The following is a 23,304-nucleotide window of genomic DNA, read 5'->3' as shown; positions in this document are numbered from 1 at the left end:
AAGAGGGGCGGGAACTACAAGCTCAGCGCTGCTGCCCATGGGGACTGACCCCGCCTATTGAGGAGTTCACGCGTGCGCGTACAGACCCGCTGAATAAACCAGCGGGTGCTCACGTGACACACGCACAGCTCTGCTGTATACGTCATCTCCCGGCGCCGGAAGTAGTCAGTATTGGCCAGTCCGCAGTGACACAGGGAAACGGAGAATGGAAGAGATCGGGATCATCGTAGAGAAAGGCAGCGGACAGGTACCGGGAGGGGGGAATCTCTGCAGTCATATCTGTCTATATAATTCAGCTCTGCACCCCCATCATTGTACTCAGGTCACTGCTAGAGCTGGGGGGGGGGCCCAGGAGGGGTATCAGGGCCCTGGGCTGTGTGTTTATAAGATGGGGATCGTGTCCTCCCTCCTCCTCAGGGCTCAGGCCGCATACACAGAGATATCAGCTTTATAGGGATCGACTAAAATCGATTTTTTTCAGGGTCAATACCGATATTCTGTGCATTTAAAGTTTTTATTTTTACACTGTCCTTTTAAATTATTTTTTGATCACTTTTATTGCTGTTACAAGCAATGTAAACATCCCCTGTGACAGTAATATGCAGTAACCGGTACTCTTTATGAAGAGATCGGGGGGAGGGGGGGGGTGACAGTAATATGCAGTGACCGGTACTCTTTATGAAGAGATCGGGGGGAGGGGGGGGTGACAGTAATATGCAGTGACCGGTACTCTTTATGAAGAGATCGGGGGGAGGGGGGGGTGACAGTAATATGCAGTGACCGGTACTCTTTATGAAGAGATCGGGGGGAGGGGGGGGTGACAGTAATATGCAGTGACCGGTACTCTTTATGGAGGGATCGGGGGGAGGGGGGGGTGACAGTAATATGCAGTGACCGGTACTCTTTATGAAGAGATCGGGGGGAGGGGGGGGTGACAGTAATATGCAGTGACCGGTACTCTTTATGAAGAGATCGGGGGGAGGGGGGGGTGACAGTAATATGCAGTGACCGGTACTCTTTATGGAGGGATCGGGGGGAGGGGGGGGGTGACAGTAATATGCAGTGACCGGTACTCTTTATGAAGAGATCGGGGGGAGGGGGGGGTGACAGTAATATGCAGTGACCGGTACTCTTTATGGAGGGATCGGGGGGAGGGGGGGTGACAGTAATATGCAGTGACCGGTACTCTTTATGGAGAGATCGGGGGGAGGGGGGGGGGGTGACAGTAATATGCAGTGACCGGTACTCTTTATGGAGGGATCGGGGGGAGGGGTGGGGGTGACAGTAATATGCAGTGACCGGTACTCTTTATGGAGGGATCGGGGGGAGGGGGGGTGACAGTAATATGCAGTGACCGGTACTCTTTATGGAGGGATCGGGGGGAGGAGGGGGGGTGACAGTAATAGGCAGTGACCGGTACTCTTTATGGAGAGATCGGGGGTCTAGAAGACCTCCAATCCCTCCTCTGCATTTAAAAGCATTCAAAACACCACAAATGCTCCGTTACACTCAAACACCCCGTTTCCCCCGTCCTCTTTGGAAAAATCCTTTACCAGGGTTTATTTTTTCCTTGTTTTCTCCATTCAAAACACCAAGTTTGGCTGTTTTTGAATACTGTATATTTTTTTTTAAATCTGGCGCCTCTAAAGAGTAACTCCACTTTTGTTGAGAAAAAACATTCCCCTCTGGGTGATCTCTGTACATTGCAGGGATTGTAACAAAACTTTGTTGCAGATTCCTTCCTTTTGTTATTCTGAAGAAATCATTGTTTGTTCTTCTGTGCTGAGTGGGTCTAATGGGAGTGGTTTCATAATTATCTATCAGCTGTGGCAGCTGCAGGGCATTCATGAGTTAGTCTGCTGGGCCTGCATTCCTTTAGATGTGTTCCTATTGGGAGGGGGAGGAGGCCACTCCTCCTCGGGACACTCAGCAAGGAGGAGGAGTTGGGGGAGGAGGCCACTCCTCCTCGGGACACTCAGCTTGGGGGAGGAGTTGGGGAGAAGGCCACTCCTCCTCGGGACACTCAGCAAGGAGGAGGAGTTGGGGAAGGAGACCACTCCTCCTCGGGACACTCAGCAAGCTGGAGGAGTTGGGGGGAGGAGGCGGCCACTCCTCCTCGGGACTCTCAGCTTGGGGGAGGAGTTGGGGAGAAGGCCACTCCTCCTCGGGACTCTCAGCTTGGGGGAGGAGTTGGGGGAGAAGGCCACTCCTCCTCGGGACACTCAGCAAGGGGCAGGAGGCCACTCCTCCTCGGGACACTCAGCATGGGGGAGGAGTTGGGGGAGAAGGCCACTCCTCCTCGGGACACTCAGCATGGGGGAGGAGTTGGGGGAGAAGGTCACTCCTCCTCGGGACACTCAGCATTGGGGAGGAGTTGGGGAAGGAGACCACTCCTCCTCGGGACACTCAGCAAGCTGGAGGAGTTGGGGGGAGGAGGCGGCCACTCCTCCTCGGGACTCTCAGCTTGGGGGAGGAGTTGGGGAGAAGGCCACTCCTCCTCGGGACTCTCAGCTTGGGGGAGGAGTTGGGGGAGAAGGCCACTCCTCCTCGGGACACTCAGCAAGGGGCAGGAGGCCACTCCTCCTCGGGACACTCAGCATGGGGGAGGAGTTGGGGGAGAAGGCCACTCCTCCTCGGGACACTCAGCATGGGGGAGGAGTTGGGGCAGAAGGCCACTCCTCCTCGGGACACTCAACAAGGGGGAGGAGGCCACTCCTCCTCGGGACACTCAACAAGCTGGAGGAGTTGGGGGGGGAGGAGGCAGCCACTCCTCCTCGGGACACTCAGCTTGGGGGAGAAGGCCACTCCTCCTCGGGACTCTCAGCTTGGGGGAGGAGTTTGGGGAGAAGGCCACTCCTCCTCGGGACACTCAGCAAGGGGCAGGAGGCCACTCCTCCTCGGGACACTCAGCATGGGGGAGGAGTTGGGGGAGAAGGCCACTCCTCCTCGGGACACTCAGCATGGGGGAGGAGTTGGGGGAGAAGGCCACTCCTCCTCGGGACACTCAGCATGGGGGAGGAGTTGGGGAAGGAGACCACTCCTCCTCGGGACACTCAGCAAGCTGGAGGAGTTGGGGGGAGGAGGCGGCCACTCCTCCTCGGGACTCTCAGCTTGGGGGAGGAGTTGGGGAGAAGGCCACTCCTCCTCGGGACTCTCAGCTTGGGGGAGGAGTTGGGGGAGAAGGCCACTCCTCCTCGGGACACTCAGCAAGGGGCAGGAGGCCACTCCTCCTCGGGACACTCAGCATGGGGGAGGAGTTGGGGGAGAAGGCCACTCCTCCTCGGGACACTCAGCATGGGGGAGGAGTTGGGGCAGAAGGCCACTCCTCCTCGGGACACTCAGCATGGGGGAGGAGGCCACTCCTCCTCGGGACACTCAACAAGCTGGAGGAGTTGGGGGGGGAGGAGGCAGCCACTCCTCCTCGGGACACTCAGCTTGGGGGAGAAGGCCACTCCTCCTCGGGACACTCAGCAAGGGGCAGGAGGCCACTCCTCCTCGGGACACTCAGCATGGGGGAGGAGTTGGGGCAGAAGGCCACTCCTCCTCGGGACACTCAGCATGGGGGAGGAGTTGGGGGAGAAGGCCACTCCTCCTCGGGACACTCAGCAAGTGGGAGGAGTTGTGGGAGGAGCAGCGGGGGGGATTTTTGTGCAATTGGAATGTTGTGCAATTTTTTTTATTATTTAAGTCTCTCTAAATGTGTAAATAACATTTTTGTATTCTTTCTGATGTTTCCTATATTTCTCTGTTATCAGGACGATGTCCCCTCCCTGTCCACTTCACGCCCGGTCACGGCGCTCTCTTTCCTCGCTCCGGAGCCGGAAGATCTGGAGGATCTGTACAGCCGATACAAGGTGAACTCTCCCTGAACTCTTATTATTGCAGGACTCCTTTGTAAATACTTGCTTGAATGTGTGCAGACACAAAGATTCCCCCAATCGTCTTCCAGGACGGCTTCCCTTGAGAGATGATTGGCTCTGCCTTCAACAGGAAACACCAGAAAGAGATTTAATAGCCCCTCCCCCACCCCAACTTCCCTATATAGTTTCATACTCAGACCCCCCCCCCCCTTACTTGTGACTAAGACCCGCTGTGCCCATGTTCTATAGTCGCTTACTAATAGGCAGTACTTTTTTTTCTGTGGGGTAGCGCAGCTCCTGTGGCTCAGGCTGCTGTACGGGGATGTACCTGGTCAGCAGGGTGCGTGGGTGGGTGGACCACGATGGCGGCAGCACCACTTCCGGTGTTCCGTCAGAATAGGCGACCCGTCAGATTAGGTAACCGAAGTGACGTTCAGTCAGCTGAGCATGCGTTCCACCGCTACCAGATCTGCTAATGTGACCGAACGCCTGCAGACAGAAGAAGGCGGCGGACATCTTACTACACCCAGCTACGTCTTTCATTTCAGAGTAATTTTAGCAATAAAGTGAGCGGATATAAATTAAATATAGATTATCGATATCTGTGATGATGTTTAATTTTGAAACCCTTAAGGTTTAGCGCTGAGCAGTGCTGGGTGTACCAACATGGCCTCCGCCACCTTCCTACTGCTGGTGCCCAGTATCTTTCAAAAACCCAAAACCGAGGATAGAAGAAAAGTGGGCTTTTTTAAGGCTCAAATGAAGTGGTCAAATCATCCAACGCCACACAATAATAAAGTTAAAAAGCATATTCATTAATTAATATAAAAAGGCATAAAGACAATATGCCTAAAAGACACACATGCATATGACCAATATAAATAAAAATTTGAGGAACACAAGGTAGGTAACCAGAAGGTGGAGTCTCAATCAAAAAGGATGGATATGGTCCCTTTGCAGCCAACGCGTTTCGCTTGACTTCGCTTCTTCAGGGCTTAAGACACCAGAGAATCAGCTAGTGTTCCCAAATGGTGCGGATCCATAGTCCAGGCAAAACTCACGGATAATGATTGTCTAGTAGACGTGGACCATATATCCAGATTGAAATATATAAGACGTACTAGTGCATATACTGTAAAGGTATCTACACGCTTTTATATATATATTTTGCTTTATTATATCGTATAGGTCCGAATGCACTAGTATGTGGTTATTCAGACGCCACCATAGGGAGAGAATATGTAGCTTCCTTTTATATTAGTGTATAATAGGTTAGGCAGGTAATCATATAAATGGTATTCCTAGGCATCCAGGTCATATCATAGTTATATAGGCTGAGAATATTATATTCAGAAATCTTTAGTGTCCTTATTTGTGAAGGGGAAGCATGACCCGTTTGTGTCTCTCTGGTAGCGTGACCTTTCAAAAACATCAAAACAGCATCAGAGATGTCAGTATATTTTATTTATATCCGTTCAATTTATTGCTAAAATTACTCTGAATTCAAGACGTAGCTGGGTGTAGTAAGATGTCCCCTGCCGCCTTCTCCTGACTGCAGGTGTTCTGTCACATTAGCAAACCTGGTTAGCGGTGGAACGCATGCGTAGCTGACGTAACGTCACTTCCGTTACCTAATCTGATGGGTCGCCTATTCTAACAGAACTCCGGTATTGCTTTGAGCCGTTTCTGAAGTGTCCTGAAGGCTGGGTGTACCAAGATGGCGCTTGGGGAGAGGAAGCTCTTGTGGGCGCGTCCTTTCTCTATGGCAGTGATGGTGAACCTTGGCACCCCAGATGTTTTGGAACTACATTTCCCATGATTTTCATGCACTCTGCAGTGTAGGCGAGAATCATGGGAAATGTAGTTCCAAAACATCTGGGGTGCCAAGGTTCCCCATCACTGCTCTATGGTGTCCCAAGATGGCGCTTGGGGAGAGGAAGCTCTTGTGGGCGCATCCTTTATCTATGGTGTCCCAAGATGGCGCCTTTTACTTTTTATGATCTCTCTGTTCCCTTTTTTTTTTTTTTTTTTTACTCAATAATGCTGATCTCTGGGATAATGTTAACCCCTCCCTCACTTACCTCTAATCGCTGGGCCCTTTATACTCCCCTAAAGCCACAGTCATGTGACGCTCAAGTCTTGTCTCCTCTTCTGTTTACATCCAGTGGGGTCTTTTTTCAGGTGTCCACCACACTGCCTGCATTACGTGGACACTTCCAGCAGGAGGACAATCTCAGCAGGGTCCAGATAAGGAGGGATGTCGGGGACCTCAGCAGGGTCCAGATAAGGAGTGATGTCGGGGACCTCAGCAGGGTCCAGATAAGGCGTGATGTCGGGGACCTCAGCAGGGTCCAGATAAGGCGTGATGTCGGGGACCTCAGCAGGGTCCAGATAAGGAGTGATGTCGGGGACCTCAGCAGGGTCCAGATAAGGAGGGATGTCATGGACCTCAGCAGGGTCCAGATAAGGAGGGATGTCATGGACCTCAGCAGGGTCCAGATAAGGAGGGATGTCGGGGACCTCAGCAGGGTCCAGATAAGGAGGGATGTCAGGGACTGGCTGGCAATGGAACATTAGCAGCCACTTGTATCCACTAACTGTGCAGTTGAGGGACCTCAATGAACTTGCTACAATAAAAAAACAGTGAGGGGGTTTATATGTTTCCCACAATAAGGTTATAATTAAACTTAGTTTACACTTGCAATTAGAGGGTGGTAAAACAAGGTGGTTGAGCTGCATTTTTTGCCACCCCCTTTAACCATTTGTGGACCGACCGCCTTCAATGTACTATGGATGGGCAGACAAAGCAACGTTCCTGTAGCCTTTCAGATGATTCCAGCCAATGATTGATTGACAAACATCACAGAGCTCTCTGCAGTGGAAACAATATCTCTGTTATTTATCCCTGCAAAGCAGGAGTAAGAATCCGAGAGAGGTTCTTGAAATGATCTGCTGATCCTGTTGGTCACTCGTCCTTCCCTTTCTGGTGCCAGCAAATTCCACATTCATAGAGGCTCTGTAATTTCTGCTTAAAGCGGAGTTCACATAATGTAGCTGCTGACTTTGGATATCAGGACACTTACCTGTCTTGGAGTCCAGCCACCGCAGTCCATGTTTCCATCAGCTATCGGGTGCTGCTGCTGCCGCCATTGCCGGTAAGGAAACCCGGCAGTGAAGCCTTGCGGCTTCACGGGTGTGTCCCTACTGCGCATGGGCAAAGCGCGCTGTGCATTCAGATTGGCTCAGTGGCGAGGGAAGGAGGAGGGGGCCAAACTTCCGAGTGACGGCGCCGTTGTGTTCCGGAAGTGGGGAAGGGTACCTGTCAAAAACAGGTACCCCCCTCCCCCCGAAAGGTGCCAAATGTGGCACTTTTGGGTGGAACTCCGCTTTAAAGTGTACAGGACTTAGCCAGCAAACAGCTGATAAAAGCATGGGAAGGTGCAGAGAAGCAGCCGAACGCACAGCCAGCCAAACCATTCGAAATTTCTTAAACTAAACCGTACATTTTTCCGATCTTATTTTCCGGTTATAGAAACTGCAGCAAGAGCTGGAATTCCTGGAGGTTCAGGAGGAATACATCAAGGATGAGCAGAAGAACCTGAAGAAGGAATTCCTCCATGCCCAGGAGGAGGTGAAGCGAATCCAGAGCATCCCTCTGGTCATTGGCCAATTCTTGGAGGCGGTGGACCAGAACACGGCCATTGTAGGATCCACAACTGGTACAGAAAATCATTCCATTAAGAGTTTCTATAGTATTGCATTGGTATATTGTAGAGGCTTCCTCTGATCTGTACATCCTAGGATAAAATAATCGGTTCTTTAACGTCTAGTTTGTATTCTGTAAATACTCACCTTTCCTTTGACCCTCCTTGGGAGGATCTGTTAACACCAGGAGAAAAATATCAGACATTCCGGATGGGAGGGGTTTCGATTTTGGCCAGTGCTTTTTTTTTTTTTTTTTTTTTTTTTTTTTTTTTTTTTTTACCAAAAATATGTAGCTGAATACATGTTGGCCTAAATTGATGAAAAAAAAAAAATAGACTTTTTACATTTGACATTTTTTTTAAAACATCAGATATCCGATTTTGTCCACCGCAATGTCAGTCCTGCTAGAAATTTCTGATCACTGCCATTACTAGATTTTTTTTTTTTTTTAATTGGCTGTGTTTTTATAGCAGAAAGTAAAAAATATATATTATTTATTTATTTTTTTCAAAATTCTTTTTTTTTTTTTGTTTATAGCCCTTAAAAAAAAAAAAAAATGCACAGGTGATCAAATACCACTAAAAGAAATCTATTTAGGGGGGAAAAGGAGGGGTTTCGATTTTGGCCAGTGCTGTGTGTTTTTTTTTTTTTTTTTTTTTTTAACAAAATTATTTAGCTGAATACATGTTGGCCTAAATTGATTAAAAAAAATAGATTTTTTTATATTTGACATTTTTTAAAATTTCAGATGTCCAATTTTGTCTACTGCAATGTCACAGTCCTGCTAGAAATCTCTGATCGCCGCCATTACTAGTAAAAAAAAAAAATAAAAAAAAAAAAATTCTATAAAAATATTGCATCGTTTGTAGATGCAATTACTTTTGTGCAAATCAATCAATATACATGTATTGGGATTTTTTTTTTACCAAAAATATATAGCTGAATACATATTGGTCTAAATTGATAGAAGAAAATAGATTTTTTTTTATTGGCTGTGTTTTATAGCAGGAAGTAAAAAAAAAAATACATACATACACATTATATATATATATATATATATATATATATTGTGACAGGAAGTCAGCTAAATCTGGGAATGTAGTCACAGGAAGGAGATACATTTCCACCTGATTGAGAAGTCCATTAATTAATTTAGGGTGTTGGCTACAGAGCTAGCCAGCAGGAAGTTGAAAGGCCTTCACCTGTTCAGAATGAGGGAGTTAAGGCTCTATAATTTGTTCAGAGAAAGTCCTATTGTTTGCTGCCTCCAGAAGCTGTGTCCTGAAGCCATGTGGGCTGGGAGCAGGAGGACAGTCAGCGTGTGCCTCCCGACAGGATGTGTGGGCCTGGGAGAAGACCCCCCGGAGTGATGTGTGCCCGGGACGGTAACCAAGGGTGAATACGTCTCAAAGGTGAGAAGACGAACTGTTGATGTGAAAGAAACAAAAGGACTGTGTTGCCCTGTGAAGCTATTATAAAAGGACTATTGAGTGTCTGCTGTAGGATCAGCAGTGTCGGCCCAACAGTAGGTTGGAAAGACTTCTTAGGTAGGTTCCAGCGTGAGAAGGTAGCCGCCCACAGAGGCAAGGATTTATTTTGTTTTATTTTATTTTGATGTTTTTGCTGCATGCACTTGTTTGAAGAATAAACCTGTTGTTTGCAAGCACTTTTGGGCTATTTCTCTGTGAAAATGCACCCCCCAAGGAGTCATCCACGCCTACCACCGAGCTAATCCCTTACATATGGTGGAGGTATGCAGTGGGCAGAAGCAGCAAGATCCCTGCAAGGAAGTGCAAATGTTTGATGAACTTTATCTGGTGCATGAGATTGCACAATCTATGTGTGCAGGAGAGAAGATCCTGACAGAAAAAAAAAAAAAAAAAAAAAAAGTGTTTTAAAGAGACAGGGGTCTCAAAATTTTTTGATGAACTTTGTTGTGTCTGGTGCAAGTGACTGCACAAACTGTGTGCGCAGGAAAAGAGATCTTGCAAGAGAGAGAAAAACTACATGTGTTAAAGAGACAGTGGTCTCAAAAATTTTTGCTGGACTGTGAAAAATTTGTTTGTGGAGTTATTGAAGATGGGGCGTTCAAAACGCCTGAAGAATGCAAAGATAGATGAAATGAGAGACCGGATTCTATGGATGGAGGGGATGTTGCCGTCTGAACCAGCCCCATCCATGCCTAAAGAGAGTCTACTAAAGAGGAAGGTTGTTGTCCCTAGCAACACTGATGAAACCGCTATGGAGACGCAGTGTGCTCAGATGAAAAGTAAACTCAAAATGGAGGAGATGTTGAAACATCTGATTATATCAAATGCAGCTCAACAGCAGGCAAATGCGGATTTTCAGCAGAGCTTTGCAGCTCAACAAAAGGCTCATCAAGAGAGCATGGCAGGCTGGAAACAGAGACGCCAGCAGCCAATGGAGGCCATCGGTTTGGAGGAAACCGAGTATGTGTGCAGGGCTGAGTTGGATGCCTTGCAACGGAAAATGGAAAAAAAGGAACAAGCCTTGGAATTGCTTAAAATGGAGCATAGAAACTTGCAGGAAATGAATGAACTACTCAAGTCTCATGTGTTACAGTGGGAAGAATCCACTGCTCTTCTTTTGGTCGAGTTGCAAAAACGCAGAGAGACTATAATGGAGAAAGATACCATCCTCATGGAAAAGGAAAGTGAAATTCAGACTTTGCAGAAGCAAAGTATGGCTGATATGTTGGAGTTGCGTAATCAGCTGGAAAAAAGTCTTCAGTCTTTGGGAGCTACAAAAATAGACCTGCAGGAGTCGCAGGAACAGAATGTTGCTCTGAAAGCGACATTGTCTCTCAGCGACAAAGAGAAAAGTGAAAGAGAGGCTAAATTACTGAGTACTGTGTATGAGCTCACTACTTTGAGCAATGTGGTAGATGAATGGCGTGCGGACTGTGAAAGTTGGAAAGGGGAAGCCCAACGTGTCCAGCAGCAGTTAAAGGAGAAAGAAGCCTGTGTGGCAGAATTACATTCTTATTCCCAGATGCTAGCCAATGAGGTGAAGGCTCTTATGCAGGGAAAAGGAGATTGTGAACATAAGAGGGAAAAAGTAGAGGCACAGCTTCTGGAATCGCAAGTCAAGGTGTCAGAAGGTGACCGATTGTGTGCTAAGCTGTCAGAGAAGGCAAACCGACTGCAGGTTGAGTTGGACAATGTTACAAATCAGCTTTCTCAAGCAGACAGAAAATCTAGAGAAATTGCGGAAGATTTTTCTATCTTGGAATCGCAGCTGCAAGACACGCAGGAACTCTTACAGGAAGAGAGGTGTCAAAGGCTGAGTTTTAGCACAAAGCTCAAACAAATGGAAGATGAGAAAAATGGCTTCCTGGAACAATTAAAAGAGGAGGCGGAAGCAAAGAAAAACCTATCAGAGCAAGTCGCAACATTGCAAGCTCAGATAGCGGATATGAAAAAACGCATGGAAGAAAGCGTTGGTTCATTACAGTGTGTTGAAGATATGAAAAAGAAGTTTGATCAGATGCTTGGTGAAGAGAAGACTGTGTCTGCAAAATATGCAGAAGAACGCGCACGTGCAGAAACGGAGGTGCGTGATAACGAGAGCAAAGCCCTGTTCTTGGCTCGCTCTTTGGAGGAAGCTCTAGAGTGTAAGGCTGAACTAGAAAGTGTTAAACAGCTGCGTACAGAAATGGAAGAATTGGTCAGCTCCAAGGATGATGTTGTGAAAAGCGTTCAGGAGCTAGAAAAGTCTAAGCGAGCCTTAGAACAGCAAGTAGAAGAGATGAAGATTCCGTTGCAGGAACTGGAAGAGGAATTCCAGGCAACAGAGGATCTGTCCCAAAGAGGGGATAGTGTGCCTGATGCAGTTTTTTAAAAGGATCAGTGTTTTGGGGTCTGTCCTGAGTGAGCCTCAGAAATGTGATGACACGTGGCTTGAATCACCCCTTTGGAATAAACCGTTCCTTCAAAAACTTCAAGCATTGGAAAATGTATCATTAGAACTTCAGCAAATAAAGGAGTTGTGTAAGAAATGTGATGATTTCTCAGTTCAGGCTGAAAACCTAGTGGAGAAAACTAAAGCGGAGAAAACTAAAGCAAGTGATATAAATCTGGGAGGAAAAAGCAAACGCCACCTAGTGGAGAAAACTAAGGCTGTTGGTGAAAACGTGAAGCAAATGAATTTCAAGTGCCTTTCAGAGAATATTTCTAAAATGAAACTGGTGAAAGACGGGTGGCAGAAGTTTGATCGTGATCTTGAGATGCATTCCATGTGGAATTCAGATAGAGAAAAAGAACTAGGTGACCTTGAGCGGTCAAATAGTTCAGCAGAAAGTGCATTGAAGAAACCTGTAAAAGAATGTGTTGCAGTTCCATGCTTCTTCACTGATGCAGAGAGGAGGTCTATAATGGATACCACCCAGATCGCTGGGTTCAACTGTGTTGTTGCCTTTGACCCCTATGTTGGTGGAAGGAAAGTTGATGATGTTCTGGTTGGCTTCTTCTGTGAAGAGTTTGGCAAGAAATATAAACTGAATATCAAATCAAATAGTAGGCCTTTACTGCGACTCGCTCAGGAGGGCGAAAAGTTTAAGAAGTTGATGAGTGCAAATGCTTCAGATCTGCCTATGAATATGAAATGTTTGGTGAATGATATTGATATCTCTGGGAAAAGGAACAGGGGTCACTTTGAAGAAATGTGTGACAGCCTGTTGTCTCAATTGGAAAATCCTCTGCACAGCATCTTAGAGCAAGCAAAGCTCAAGAAGGAAGATCATTCCCTTTTACAACAAAAAGTCAATGATTGTGTACAGATGTATGGAGAGGCAACTCAAGTCAAAGAGGGATGTCAAGAGTCCCTACTTGGAACAAAGCTTAGTGAAGCAAAGGTTCTCAAAGTTTTGTGGAAAACATTTATGGATTGCAGAGAGAGGCGTCTTAAGAATGTTGAAGACATTAAGACTAGCCCAATTGAGTTGCCTATGGATCACGGTCCTCCATGGTGGATTGGACAGACGGTTATGAGGGACAAGCTGTCTGACATTTATGAGAAAGCTGTCAATGAAGATGACAGAAACGAGAAGGAGCAAAATGATGCCAAAAATGCAGTTGAAGAATGTGTATATGAGATGAGAGACAAACTGTGTGGCATTTATGAGAAATCCGTCAATGAAGATGACAAAACAGTTTCATCCGGAAGCTTGAGGATAATAGGAGGCTTATCAGTGAGTCAGCAGTGCCTGACACATGCATGCCTGGAAATATGTGTCCCAACCCTAGGGTTGAAACAAGAGGGGGGGGTATGTGACAGGAAGTCAGCTAAATCTGGGAATGTAGTCACAGGAAGGAGATACATTTCCACCTGATTGAGAAGTCCATTAATTAATTTAGGGTGTTGGCTACAGAGCTAGCCAGCAGGAAGTTGAAAGGCCTTCACCTGTTCAGAATGAGGGAGTTAAGGCTCTATAATTTGTTCAGAGAAAGTCCTATTGTTTGCTGCCTCCAGAAGCTGTGTCCTGAAGCCATGTGGGCTGGGAGCAGGAGGACAGTCAGCGTGTGCCTCCCGACAGGATGTGTGGGCCTGGGAGAAGACCCCCCGGAGTGATGTGTGCCCGGGACGGTAACCAAGGGTGAATACGTCTCAAAGGTGAGAAGACGAACTGTTGATGTGAAAGAAACAAAAGGACTGTGTTGCCCTGTGAAGCTATTATAAAAGGACTATTGAGTGTCTGCTGTAGGATCAGCAGTGTCGGCCCAACAGTAGGTTGGAAAGACTTCTTAGGTAGGTTCCAGCGTGAGAAGGTAGCCGCCCACAGAGGCAAGGATTTATTTTGTTTTATTTTATTTTGATGTTTTTGCTGCATGCACTTGTTTGAAGAATAAACCTGTTGTTTGCAAGCACTTTTGGGCTATTTCTCTGTGAAAATGCACCCCCCAAGGAGTCATCCACGCCTACCACCGAGCTAATCCCTTACATAATATATATATATATATATATATATATATATGTGTGTATGTATGTATGTATTTTTTTTTTTTACTTTCTGCTATAAAACACAGCCAATAAAAAAAAAAAAAAAAAAAATTTTTTTTTATATATATATATATATATATATATATATATATATATATATATATATATAATGTAATTTTATTTATTTTTTTGTTTGTTTATAGCTCTTAAAACAAAAAAAATGCAGAGGTGATCAAATATCACTAAAATAAATCTCTATTTATGGGGAAAAAAAGGACATACATTCTATCTGGGTATGGCGTCGCAAGAACGCACAATTGTCAGTTAAAGCGACGCAGTGATGTATCGCAAACAATGGCCTGGTCATTAAGGGGGTAAACCCCCCCCCCCCCCGGGACCAAAGTGGTTAATGTCCTTTCTGGCTTCAGGATTTGTTTGATTTTTGCTTTGAATAAGTTTTCCCCTCCGCAGGCTTATTAAAGGGTTTCTATTCATTATGTAGGTTCCAATTATTATGTGCGGATACTGAGCACCATCGATCGGGAGCTGCTGAAGCCGAACGCCTCCGTCGCTCTTCACAAGCACAGCAATGCTCTGGTGGACGTTCTTCCTCCGGAGGCGGACAGCAGTATTATGATGCTGACAGCAGGTAATGGTGTGGCTCAGGGTATTTCCTGTAAAAGCGTTGGGTGGGGGTTCAAGTTGTGTGACGGCCTTTTTTTGTCCTGTTGGGCTCAGTGGTCTCCCTTCCTGCTATAAATGGTCTTCTGGGCCTAGCGTGGGATCAGCCCTTAGTATTGATCTTTGTGTCTTTTGTTGCCTCTTGCAGACCAGAAGCCGGACGTCTTGTATTCGGACATCGGAGGAATGGATATCCAGAAACAGGAAGTCCGCGAGGCGGTGGAGCTTCCATTAACACACTTTGAGCTCTATAAACAGGTAGGATTTTTTCTGAGCAGAACAGACGATCGTTCACTGGAAGTATAATATGACATCCATGCCAAGACTCACTTTCCCTTATTTGTATTCTGCAGATTGGCATTGATCCACCCCGTGGGGTGCTGATGTACGGGCCCCCTGGTTGTGGGAAAACCATGCTGGCTAAAGCTGTGGCTCATCACACTACAGGTGAGTGCATTTACACATGGGGGGGGCGCAGATATATCCGGGCCTAGATCAGTGATGGTGAACCCATGGCACGCAGAGCCTGCCCTCTGTGAAGGGCACCTGCGGTATCCATGCATCAATGATTTTCCCCTACACAGGGCTGTGTATATTTTGCCTTTGCTTGTCTGGTTACCTAGGGATCGGGGGGTGTCTTCTGCAGGGCACAAGGGGGGGGGGGGGCATGATTGGCTCATGTGGGGCCCATCAGATGGCATCATCGGTGGAACCAATAGCTTGCGGGGTGGCGCCATGCCCCCAATAGCTTGCGGGGTGGCGCCATGCCCCCAATAGCTTGCGGGGTGGCGCCATGCCCTTCAGGCTTGGTTGGTCCAGGAGCCGCCTTCTCGCATGCACGGTAATCCCCTGAAGCCGAGTGCCATATTTAGGTCCCCAGGCAGGCTGTATTCACTGAGCTTTGCTTTGGAGGAAACGTTTGGGACATCAGTAGAAACCACCTTTTATTTACCAGCAGGTAATTACCATTTCCATCTTGGATATAGGGCCCTATGGTCCACATATATACAGTATCTCACAAAAGTGAGTACACCCCTCTCATGTTTGTAAAATATTTTTTTTCATGTGACAACACTGAAGAAATGACACTTTGCTAAAATGTAAAGTAGTGAGTGTACAGCTTGTATAACAGTGTAAATTTGCTTTCCCCTCAAAATAACTCAACACACAGCCATTAATGTCTAAACCGCTGGAAACAAAAGTGAGTACACCCCTAAGTCAAAATGCCCAAAGTGTCAATATTTTGTGTGGCCACCATTATTTTCCAGCACTGCCTTAACCCTCTTGGGCATGGAGTTCACCAGAGCTTCACAGGTTGTCACTGGAGTCCTCTTCCACTCCTCCATGATGACATCACAGAGCTGGTGGATGTTAGGGACCTTACGCTCCTCCACCTTCCGTTTGAGGATGCCCCACAGATGCTCAATAGGGTTTAGGTCTGGAGACATGCTTGGCCAGTCCATCACCTTTACCCTCAGCTTCTTTAGCAAGGCAGTGGTCATCTTGGAGGGGTTTGGGGTAGTTATCATGTTGGAATACTGCCCTGCGGCCCAGTCTCTGAAGGGAGGGGATCATGCTCTGCTTCAGTTTGTCACAGTACATGTTGGCATTCATGGTTCCCTCAATGAACTGTAGCTCCCCAGTGCCGGCAGCACTCATGCAGTCCCAGACCATGACACTCCCACCACCATGCTTGACTGTAGGGAAGACACATTTGTCTTTGTACTCCTCACCTGGTTGCCGCCACACACGCCTGACACCATCTGACACCAAATAAGTTTATCTTGGTCTCATCAGAGCACAGGAGATGGTTCCAGTAATCCATGTCCTTAGTCTGCTTGTCTTCAGCAAACTGTTTACGGTCTTTCTTGTGCATCATCTTTAGAAGAGGCTTCCTTCTGGGACAACAGCCATGCAGACCAATTTGATGCAGTGTGCGGCGTATGGTCTGAGCACTGACAGGCTGACCCCCCCCCCCCACCCCTTCAACCTCTGCAGCAATGCTGGCAGCACTCAGATCAGTACCTAATAATTTTATTTATTTTTCTTCCTGGTGCCTGGAATGGGGCTTTAAATAAAAATTTGGATATAAAGGTGCTTTAACTGCACATTGACAGTATAATATTTTACCATTACAGCTGCCTTCATTCGTGTGGTGGGCTCCGAGTTTGTCCAGAAGTACCTGGGTGAGGGTCCGCGCATGGTGAGAGACGTCTTCCGGCTCGCCAAAGAGAACGCCCCCGCCATCATCTTCATTGACGAAATCGACGCAATCGCCACAAAGAGGTTTGACGCGCAGACGGGAGGTGAGTGTATTCACAGGAGGAGATGGAGATGGGTTTGTTTTTATGTTGCAGCCATTGTACATAGTTTAGAACATCTGGAGCAGCCATGTTTGACTTGCCTTGAAGTGGCACAAAGGGAATTCTCCCTCATCCACCTGGATCTGGGGAGGATGGAGAGAACTCCGACCCTCCCTTCAATCTTGCACAGTTGTACCGGCTCCTCTCCTAGACTGAAATGGCTTACTCTGATTTCACTGCACACTGTGAGCTTCTCATAATGTGCATTAGAAGCTGCAGCAAGTAAGATAGAGCCTGCCTCATATCCTGGCTGGAGGACATCCTGCATCATCTAGTGCTTTCTTCCCAAACATGAATGTTCCTGGCCCATCCCTATCATTCATTATATTTATGTTCTTTTAATCATGGAGGGTCAGCACCACATGTGGGTGTTGCCTAGTGTGGTCTGCATGCAAATACAGCCTGCCTAGTAATGCCCACTCTCCCAGATTGACTTCCAACCATCAAGGCATTTTGATATTTGCATAACCCCTCCCAAGAGCCAGCCCACTGCTTGCATCTGGGCTTAAGGCTGTTGAGGAAAGTACTGAGGTCGGGTGCTGTGATGTTTTCAGGCAGCTGTGTATGGCAACCTGCTGGCCCCTCCCACCAGCCACGATCTGCTTGCTTTGCATAGAGCAGAGGGTCTCCAAGCTGTGGCCCTTTGCTAGTCTATATCTCGCTCTTGAGGCACCATTCTTTCCAATGATATAAAGCACTATTCCTCCCCCTGACACCAGCGATGGGGCACTATTCCTCCCCCTGACACCAGCGATGGGGCACTATTCCTCCCCCTGACACCAGCGATGGGGCACTGTTCCTCCCGCTGGCACCAGCGACCGGGTCACTGTTCCTCCCGCTGACACCAGCGACCGGGGCACTGTTCCTCCCGCTGACACCAGCGACCGGGTCACTGTTCCTCCCGCTGACACCAGCGACCGGGTCACTGTTCCTCCCGCTGACACCAGCGACCGGGTCACTGTTCCTCCCGCTGACACCAGCGACCGGGTCACTGTTCCTCCCGCTGACACCAGCGACCGGGTCACTGTTCCTCCCGCTGGCACCAGCGACCGGGTCACTGTTCCTTCCGCTGGCACCAGCGACCGGGTCACTGTTCCTTCCGCTGGCACCAGCGACCGGGTCACTGTTCCTTCCGCTGGCACCAGCGACCGGGTCACTGTTCCTCCCGCTGGCACCAGCGACCGGGTCACTGTTCCTCCCGCTGGCACCAGCGACCGGGTCACTGTTCCTCCCGCTGGCACCAGCGACCGGGTCACTGTTCCTCCCGCTGGCACCAGCGACCGGGGCACTGTTCCTCCCGCTGGCACCAGCGACCGGGGCACTGTTCCTCCCGCTGGCACCAGCGACCGGGTCACTGTTCCTCCCGCTGACACCAGCGACCGGGTCACTGTTCCTCCCGCTGACACCAGCGACCGGGTCACTGTTCCTCCCGCTGGCACCAGCGACCGGGTCACTGTTCCTCCCGCTGGCACCAGCGACCGGGTCACTGTTCCTCCCGCTGGCACCAGCGACCGGGTCACTGTTCCTCCCGCTGGCACCAGCGACCGGGTCACTGTTCCTCCCGCTGGCACCAGCGACCGGGTCACTGTTCCTCCCGCTGGCACCAGCGACCGGGGCACTGTTCCTCCCGCTGGCACCAGCGACCGGGGCACTGTTCCTCCCGCTGGCACCAGCGACCGGGGCACTGTTCCTCCCGCTGGCACCAGCGACCGGGGCACTGTTCCTCCCGCTGGCACCAGCGACCGGGGCACTGTTACATCTCCTACTAACCACCAACCCCGAGGTCCTGTTTGTTCTCACTGATGCTGGGCCTGGGACATTTTCTACCCCTACTGGCCACAATCTGGCCTCCCTGAATTTCAGAGGACAGTAAACTGTAGACTGTAACCATTTTCTGTTCTATCTAATACAATATATAAAGGTTGGAGTGGATTTAGGCTTTATCACAGTCATGGTCACCTCTTTCATTGTGTCCTTACAGCTGACAGAGAGGTACAGAGAATTCTGCTGGAGCTCCTGAATCAGATGGACGGGTTTGATCAGAATGTCAATGTGAAGGTAAGGAATCCCCGTCTGCTGCTGTTCAGTGACCTGATGAGAATCTGAACCATTTATGTACATACCCGGGTTGTCATGCGAGGCCTTGGCTCACCTTCCATAGAAGAGGGTGGTGGTAATAAAGAGACACGCTAGGGGATTGTGACTATTTGTTGTACTATTTGATAAGGAGAAATGGGGGCATCAAGTCTCTTTTCCTGCCCTCAGGTCATCATGGCCACAAACAGAGCCGACACTCTAGATCCGGCCCTTCTGCGACCCGGCCGCCTGGACCGCAAGATCGAATTCCCACTGCCTGACCGAAGGCAGAAACGTCTCATCTTCTCCACCATCACCAGCAAGATGAACTTGTCTGAAGAAGTGGATATGGAAGATTGTATCCTTTTGTCACTTACCTTATTATAGAAGAAAATATACTCATCTTCCTCCCTCTGCGCGCCCGCGCCGTCTTTTCCGGTTTGCGATGACTCCTGGGAGCTGAACAACATTGATCCCAGGAGTCAATGCGCCTGCACCGGCCCCGCTCGTCGCCTCCGGTGCAGGCGCGGTATTCACTGCTAAACAGCTTCTGGGCATGCCCAGAAGCTGTGCAGGGATGCCGCGCCTGCACCGGAAGTGACGAGCGGGGCCGGTGCAGCCGCATTGTGGGACTCCGACTTCACGAAGAGGACACGAAGAGGGACGCTGCGGCTTCAGCTGCCCACACCTGAGATGGCAGCGCTGGAGAAGAAATTTTCAAGGTAAGTATTTCTTCTAAATGTAAGTGCGACCCGGGACAGTTCAGAGGCTATCCATTATGGAATGTACTAGCCCTGAGTGTTCCGGGGGTATTTTTAGCTCAAATTGACCCCCGAGGCCGGAACTCCGTTTTAAAGTGTGACAGCGCTGAATGCTGAAAATTGGTCTGGGCAGGAAGAGGGTAAAAGTTTCCCGGTATTGAAGTGGGTAACTTAAAGCACATGTGTGTGGGGGCTGAATGTTACAGGTTTAACACGGAAATCATTTTTTAGGGGTGCATAATGTTGATCTCCTTGACTACTCTGCAGATGTCGCTCGCCCCGATAAGATTTCTGGAGCCGATATCAACTCCATTTGCCAAGAGGTAGGTACAGTTTGGTCAGTCGATTCAGGCTATCATGTCCTGCATTTAAAGCGGTTGTATAGCCCACATTATTTTTATCTACAGGTAAGTCTATAATAGGACTTACCTGTAGGTATAATGAATATCTCCTAAACCTTTACCGTTTAGGAGATATTCACCCAGCATACGCTCTGAAGGTCCGGCATATTGTGCTGGAACTTCAGAGCTTCTCGCCGGAACCAAGGGCGTTGTGATGTCATCACTGCTCCGGCCACTCAACGCCGGAGCCAGCAAACCCAGGAAGAAACGCCGGGGGGAACATGTCAGCCCCCTCAGCGGTGACCGGGCGCCGCTCTGGGGGCTTGGTTCTAAGGTAAGTATTTCATAATGTGCATATTATGCCATTGACTTGCTTTTTCGGTATGCAACCGCTTTAAAGCCACTGCCCATGTCCTTCCTCTGGGCTTTAATCAAAAGTGACTCTTGTGCCCTGCATATGAAGTCGCTCCCCTGCCCCTCCTCCAAGCAATAGTTGAAAGGGGCTCCCGATCCTTGCATAGAAAGCCACTCCCTCTGCCCCCCCTCCAAGCTTTAATCGAAACAGGCTCTTGTGCCCTGCATATGAAACCACTCCCCAGCTCCTCCTCCAGGCCCTAATTAAAAGGGGCTCCCATTCCCTGCATATGAAGCCACTGCCCCTGTACCTCCTCCAAGCTTTATTCGAAAGGGGCTCTTATACCCTGCATATGAAGCTACTCCCCTGCCCCTCCTCTAAACTTTAATCGAAGGGGCTCTTATACCCTGCATATGAAGCCACTCCCCTACCCTCTTCCAAGCTTTAATTGAAATGGGCTGTTATACCCTGCACACGAAGCCACTCCCCAGCACCTCCTCCAGGACTTAATTAAAAGGGGCTCCCATTCCCTGCATATGAAGCCACTTCCCTGCCCCTCCTCCAAGCTTTAATCGAAACAGGTTCTTGTGCCCTGTATATGAAGCCACTCCCCTGCCCCTCCTCCAAGCTTTAATCGAAAGGGGCTCTTATACCCTGCATATAAAGCCACTCCCCAGCCCCTCCTCCAGGCCTTCATTAAAAGGGTCTCCCATTCCTTGCATATGAAGCCACTCCCCTGCCCCTCCTCCAAGCTTTATTTGAAAGGGCTCTTTTTTACCTGCATATGAAGCCACTCCCCTACCCTCTTCCAGGCTTTAATTGAAATGGGCTGTTATACCCTGCACACGAAGCCACTCCCCAGCCCCTCCTCCAGGCCCTAATTAAAGGGGTTCCCATTCCCTGCATATGAAGCCACTCCCCCTGCTCCTCCTCCAAGCTTTAATCAAAACAAGCTCTTGTGCCCTGCATATGAAGCCACTCCCATTGTCCCTCCTCCAGGCCTTAATTGAAAGGGACTCTTCTACCCTGCATATGAAGCCACTCCCCAGCCCCTCCTCCCAGCTTTAATCATTCAGCTCTTCCTGTTACACCTCTCATGGTGCATCTTTTTTTTTTTTTTTTTTTTTCTTTCCAGGGCGGTATGCTTGCCGTGCGTGAGAATCGCTACATAGTTCTGGCCAAGGACTTTGAGAAAGCCTATAAGACTGTGATCAAAAAAGACGAGCAAGAACACGAATTCTACAAGTAACAATCGCCCGGCTTCTCTGTGTCACGCCTGCTTGGATTTCCTGTTTTCTTTCATTTTATTAGCGTACGTTTGGATGGTATGTTGAATAAAAGGCTCTGGTCAGCTGATGATTCCTGGTCTTTATGTTAACAATAATTGTAATCAAAGGTCTTTTATTTATTTATGCATCTTGACCTACTAAAGGATAAGTCCACCCTTTGTCACACGGTATTTGGCTTTGCATGGGGGCAATTTAATTGTTCTTTATTTATTTATTTTAATTGCTTTTACAAGGAATGTAAACATGCTTTGTGACAGCAATAGTCAGTGACATGTACTCTTTATGGAGGGATCTGGGGTCCCCCCCCACTACCAGCTTCCTGCAGAAAACTACAGGAGGGATGGAGACCAGACCGTTCACCCTGTGTAAGGAGAGAGACCAGAGCTGTGGGAGGGGCCCAGCAGGCTCCACCCACTACCAGCTGCCTGCAGAAAACTACAGGAGGGGCGGAGACCAGACCAGTCACCCTGTGCAAGAAGAGAGACCAGAGCTGTGGGAGGGAGGTCAGCAGACTCCACCCACTACCTGCAGAAAACTACAAGAGGGGCAGAGACCAGACCAGTCACCCTGTGCAAGGAGAGTGACTGAAGCTTTGGGGTAAATGCGGTGCGATTTTGCCACGATTGTCGCCCGAAAATCACCGAAACAGAATCGCAGGGCGCCTGTCACCCAAAAAAAATGCAAGAACTTCTTTTGGGCGACAGGTGTCACGTGATTCTGTTTGCGATCTGAGATGCCTATATGTGAATAGAGCCTAATGGTGCACTCACACCAGGTGTATGAACCGTCCCTAGGCACAGTTATGCTCCGAAGTCCAGTTCATTTGTGTAGTGGGATCGCTCCATACTGGTTCAGTTGGAGTCTGGCTTGGTACGCTTGGGTGTGATCACTAACTGTGCCCGAGTCTCATAGGTCACTGAGGAAGTATGGAAGTAGGGATCACTGTCGTCTGGCTGGCAATGATGACGCAACTCTTATGGCATGTTTGGTCATGCATACCATTTGACCATCTCTTCCAGTGTGTGATCTCAAGCAGTTCACAGCTCAGAAATTGTCAGATGTCATGTGACAGCCCCAGGCTCTCTGGCATCAGGTGACCTTCGAGCCCTCCAGACTCTCTGGCATCAGGTGACCTCCGAGCCCCCCGACTCTCTGGCATCAGGTGACATCCGAGCCCCTGACTCTGGCATCAGGTGACATCCGAGCCCCCGACTCTGGCATCAGGTGACCTCCGAGCCCCCCAGACTCTCTGGCATCAAGTGACTGAGCCCCCCCCGTCTCTCTGGCATCAGGTGACCTCCGAGCCCCCCGACTCTCTGGCATCAGGTGACATCCGAGCCCCCCGACTCTGGCATCAGGTGACATCCGAGCCCCCGACTCTGGCATCAGGTGACATCCGAGCCCCCGACTCTGGCATCAGGTGACATCCGAGCCCCTCGACTCTCTGGCATCAGGTGACCTCCGGGCCCCCTGACTCTCTGGCATCAGGTGACATCCGAGCCCCCCGACTCTGGCATCAGGTGACATCCGAGCCCCCGACTCTGGCATCAGGTGACATCCGAGCCCCTCGACTCTCTGGCATCAGGTGACCTCCGTGCCCCCTGACTCTCTGGCATCAGGTGACATCCGAGCCCCCCGACTCTCTGGCATCAGGTGACCTCCGGGCCCCCTGACTCTCTGGCATCAGGTGACCTCCAGGCCCCTGACTCTCTGGCATCAGGTGACCTCCGGGCCCCCCGACTCTCTGGCATCAGGTGACCTCCGAGCCCCCCCCAACTCTCTGGCATCAGGTGACCTCCGAGCCCTCCCACTCTCTGACATCAGACGTCCTTTGAGGCCCCCCCCCCCCGACTCTCTGGCATCAGGTGACCTCTGAGCCCCCCGACTCTCTGGCATCAGGTGACCTCTGAGCCCC

General features: G+C 49.2%; 1 protein-coding gene across 1 annotated transcript; it reads left to right on the top strand.

Moving 5' to 3' along the window:
* The first annotated feature begins 133 nt into the window (after positions 1-133).
* On the top strand, positions 134-21,457 carry PSMC4 (proteasome 26S subunit, ATPase 4). Its single transcript, XM_082273521.1, has 11 exons — positions 134-247; positions 3,756-3,854; positions 7,393-7,579; positions 14,026-14,172; positions 14,353-14,462; positions 14,558-14,651; positions 16,343-16,510; positions 18,549-18,625; positions 18,833-19,001; positions 19,672-19,727; positions 21,236-21,457. The coding sequence occupies exons 1-11, from the start codon at positions 206-208 to the stop codon at positions 21,347-21,349; spliced, it is 1,263 nt and encodes a 420-aa protein (XP_082129647.1). The 5' UTR covers positions 134-205; the 3' UTR covers positions 21,350-21,457.
* Positions 21,458-23,304: the final 1,847 nt, after the last annotated feature.

Source organism: Pelophylax lessonae, assembly GCF_965119305.1.
Source record: "Pelophylax lessonae genome assembly, chromosome: 12".
In the NCBI taxonomy this organism is placed as follows: domain Eukaryota; kingdom Metazoa; phylum Chordata; class Amphibia; order Anura; family Ranidae; genus Pelophylax; species Pelophylax lessonae.
This window is presented reverse-complemented; position numbering and strand designations above follow the sequence as displayed.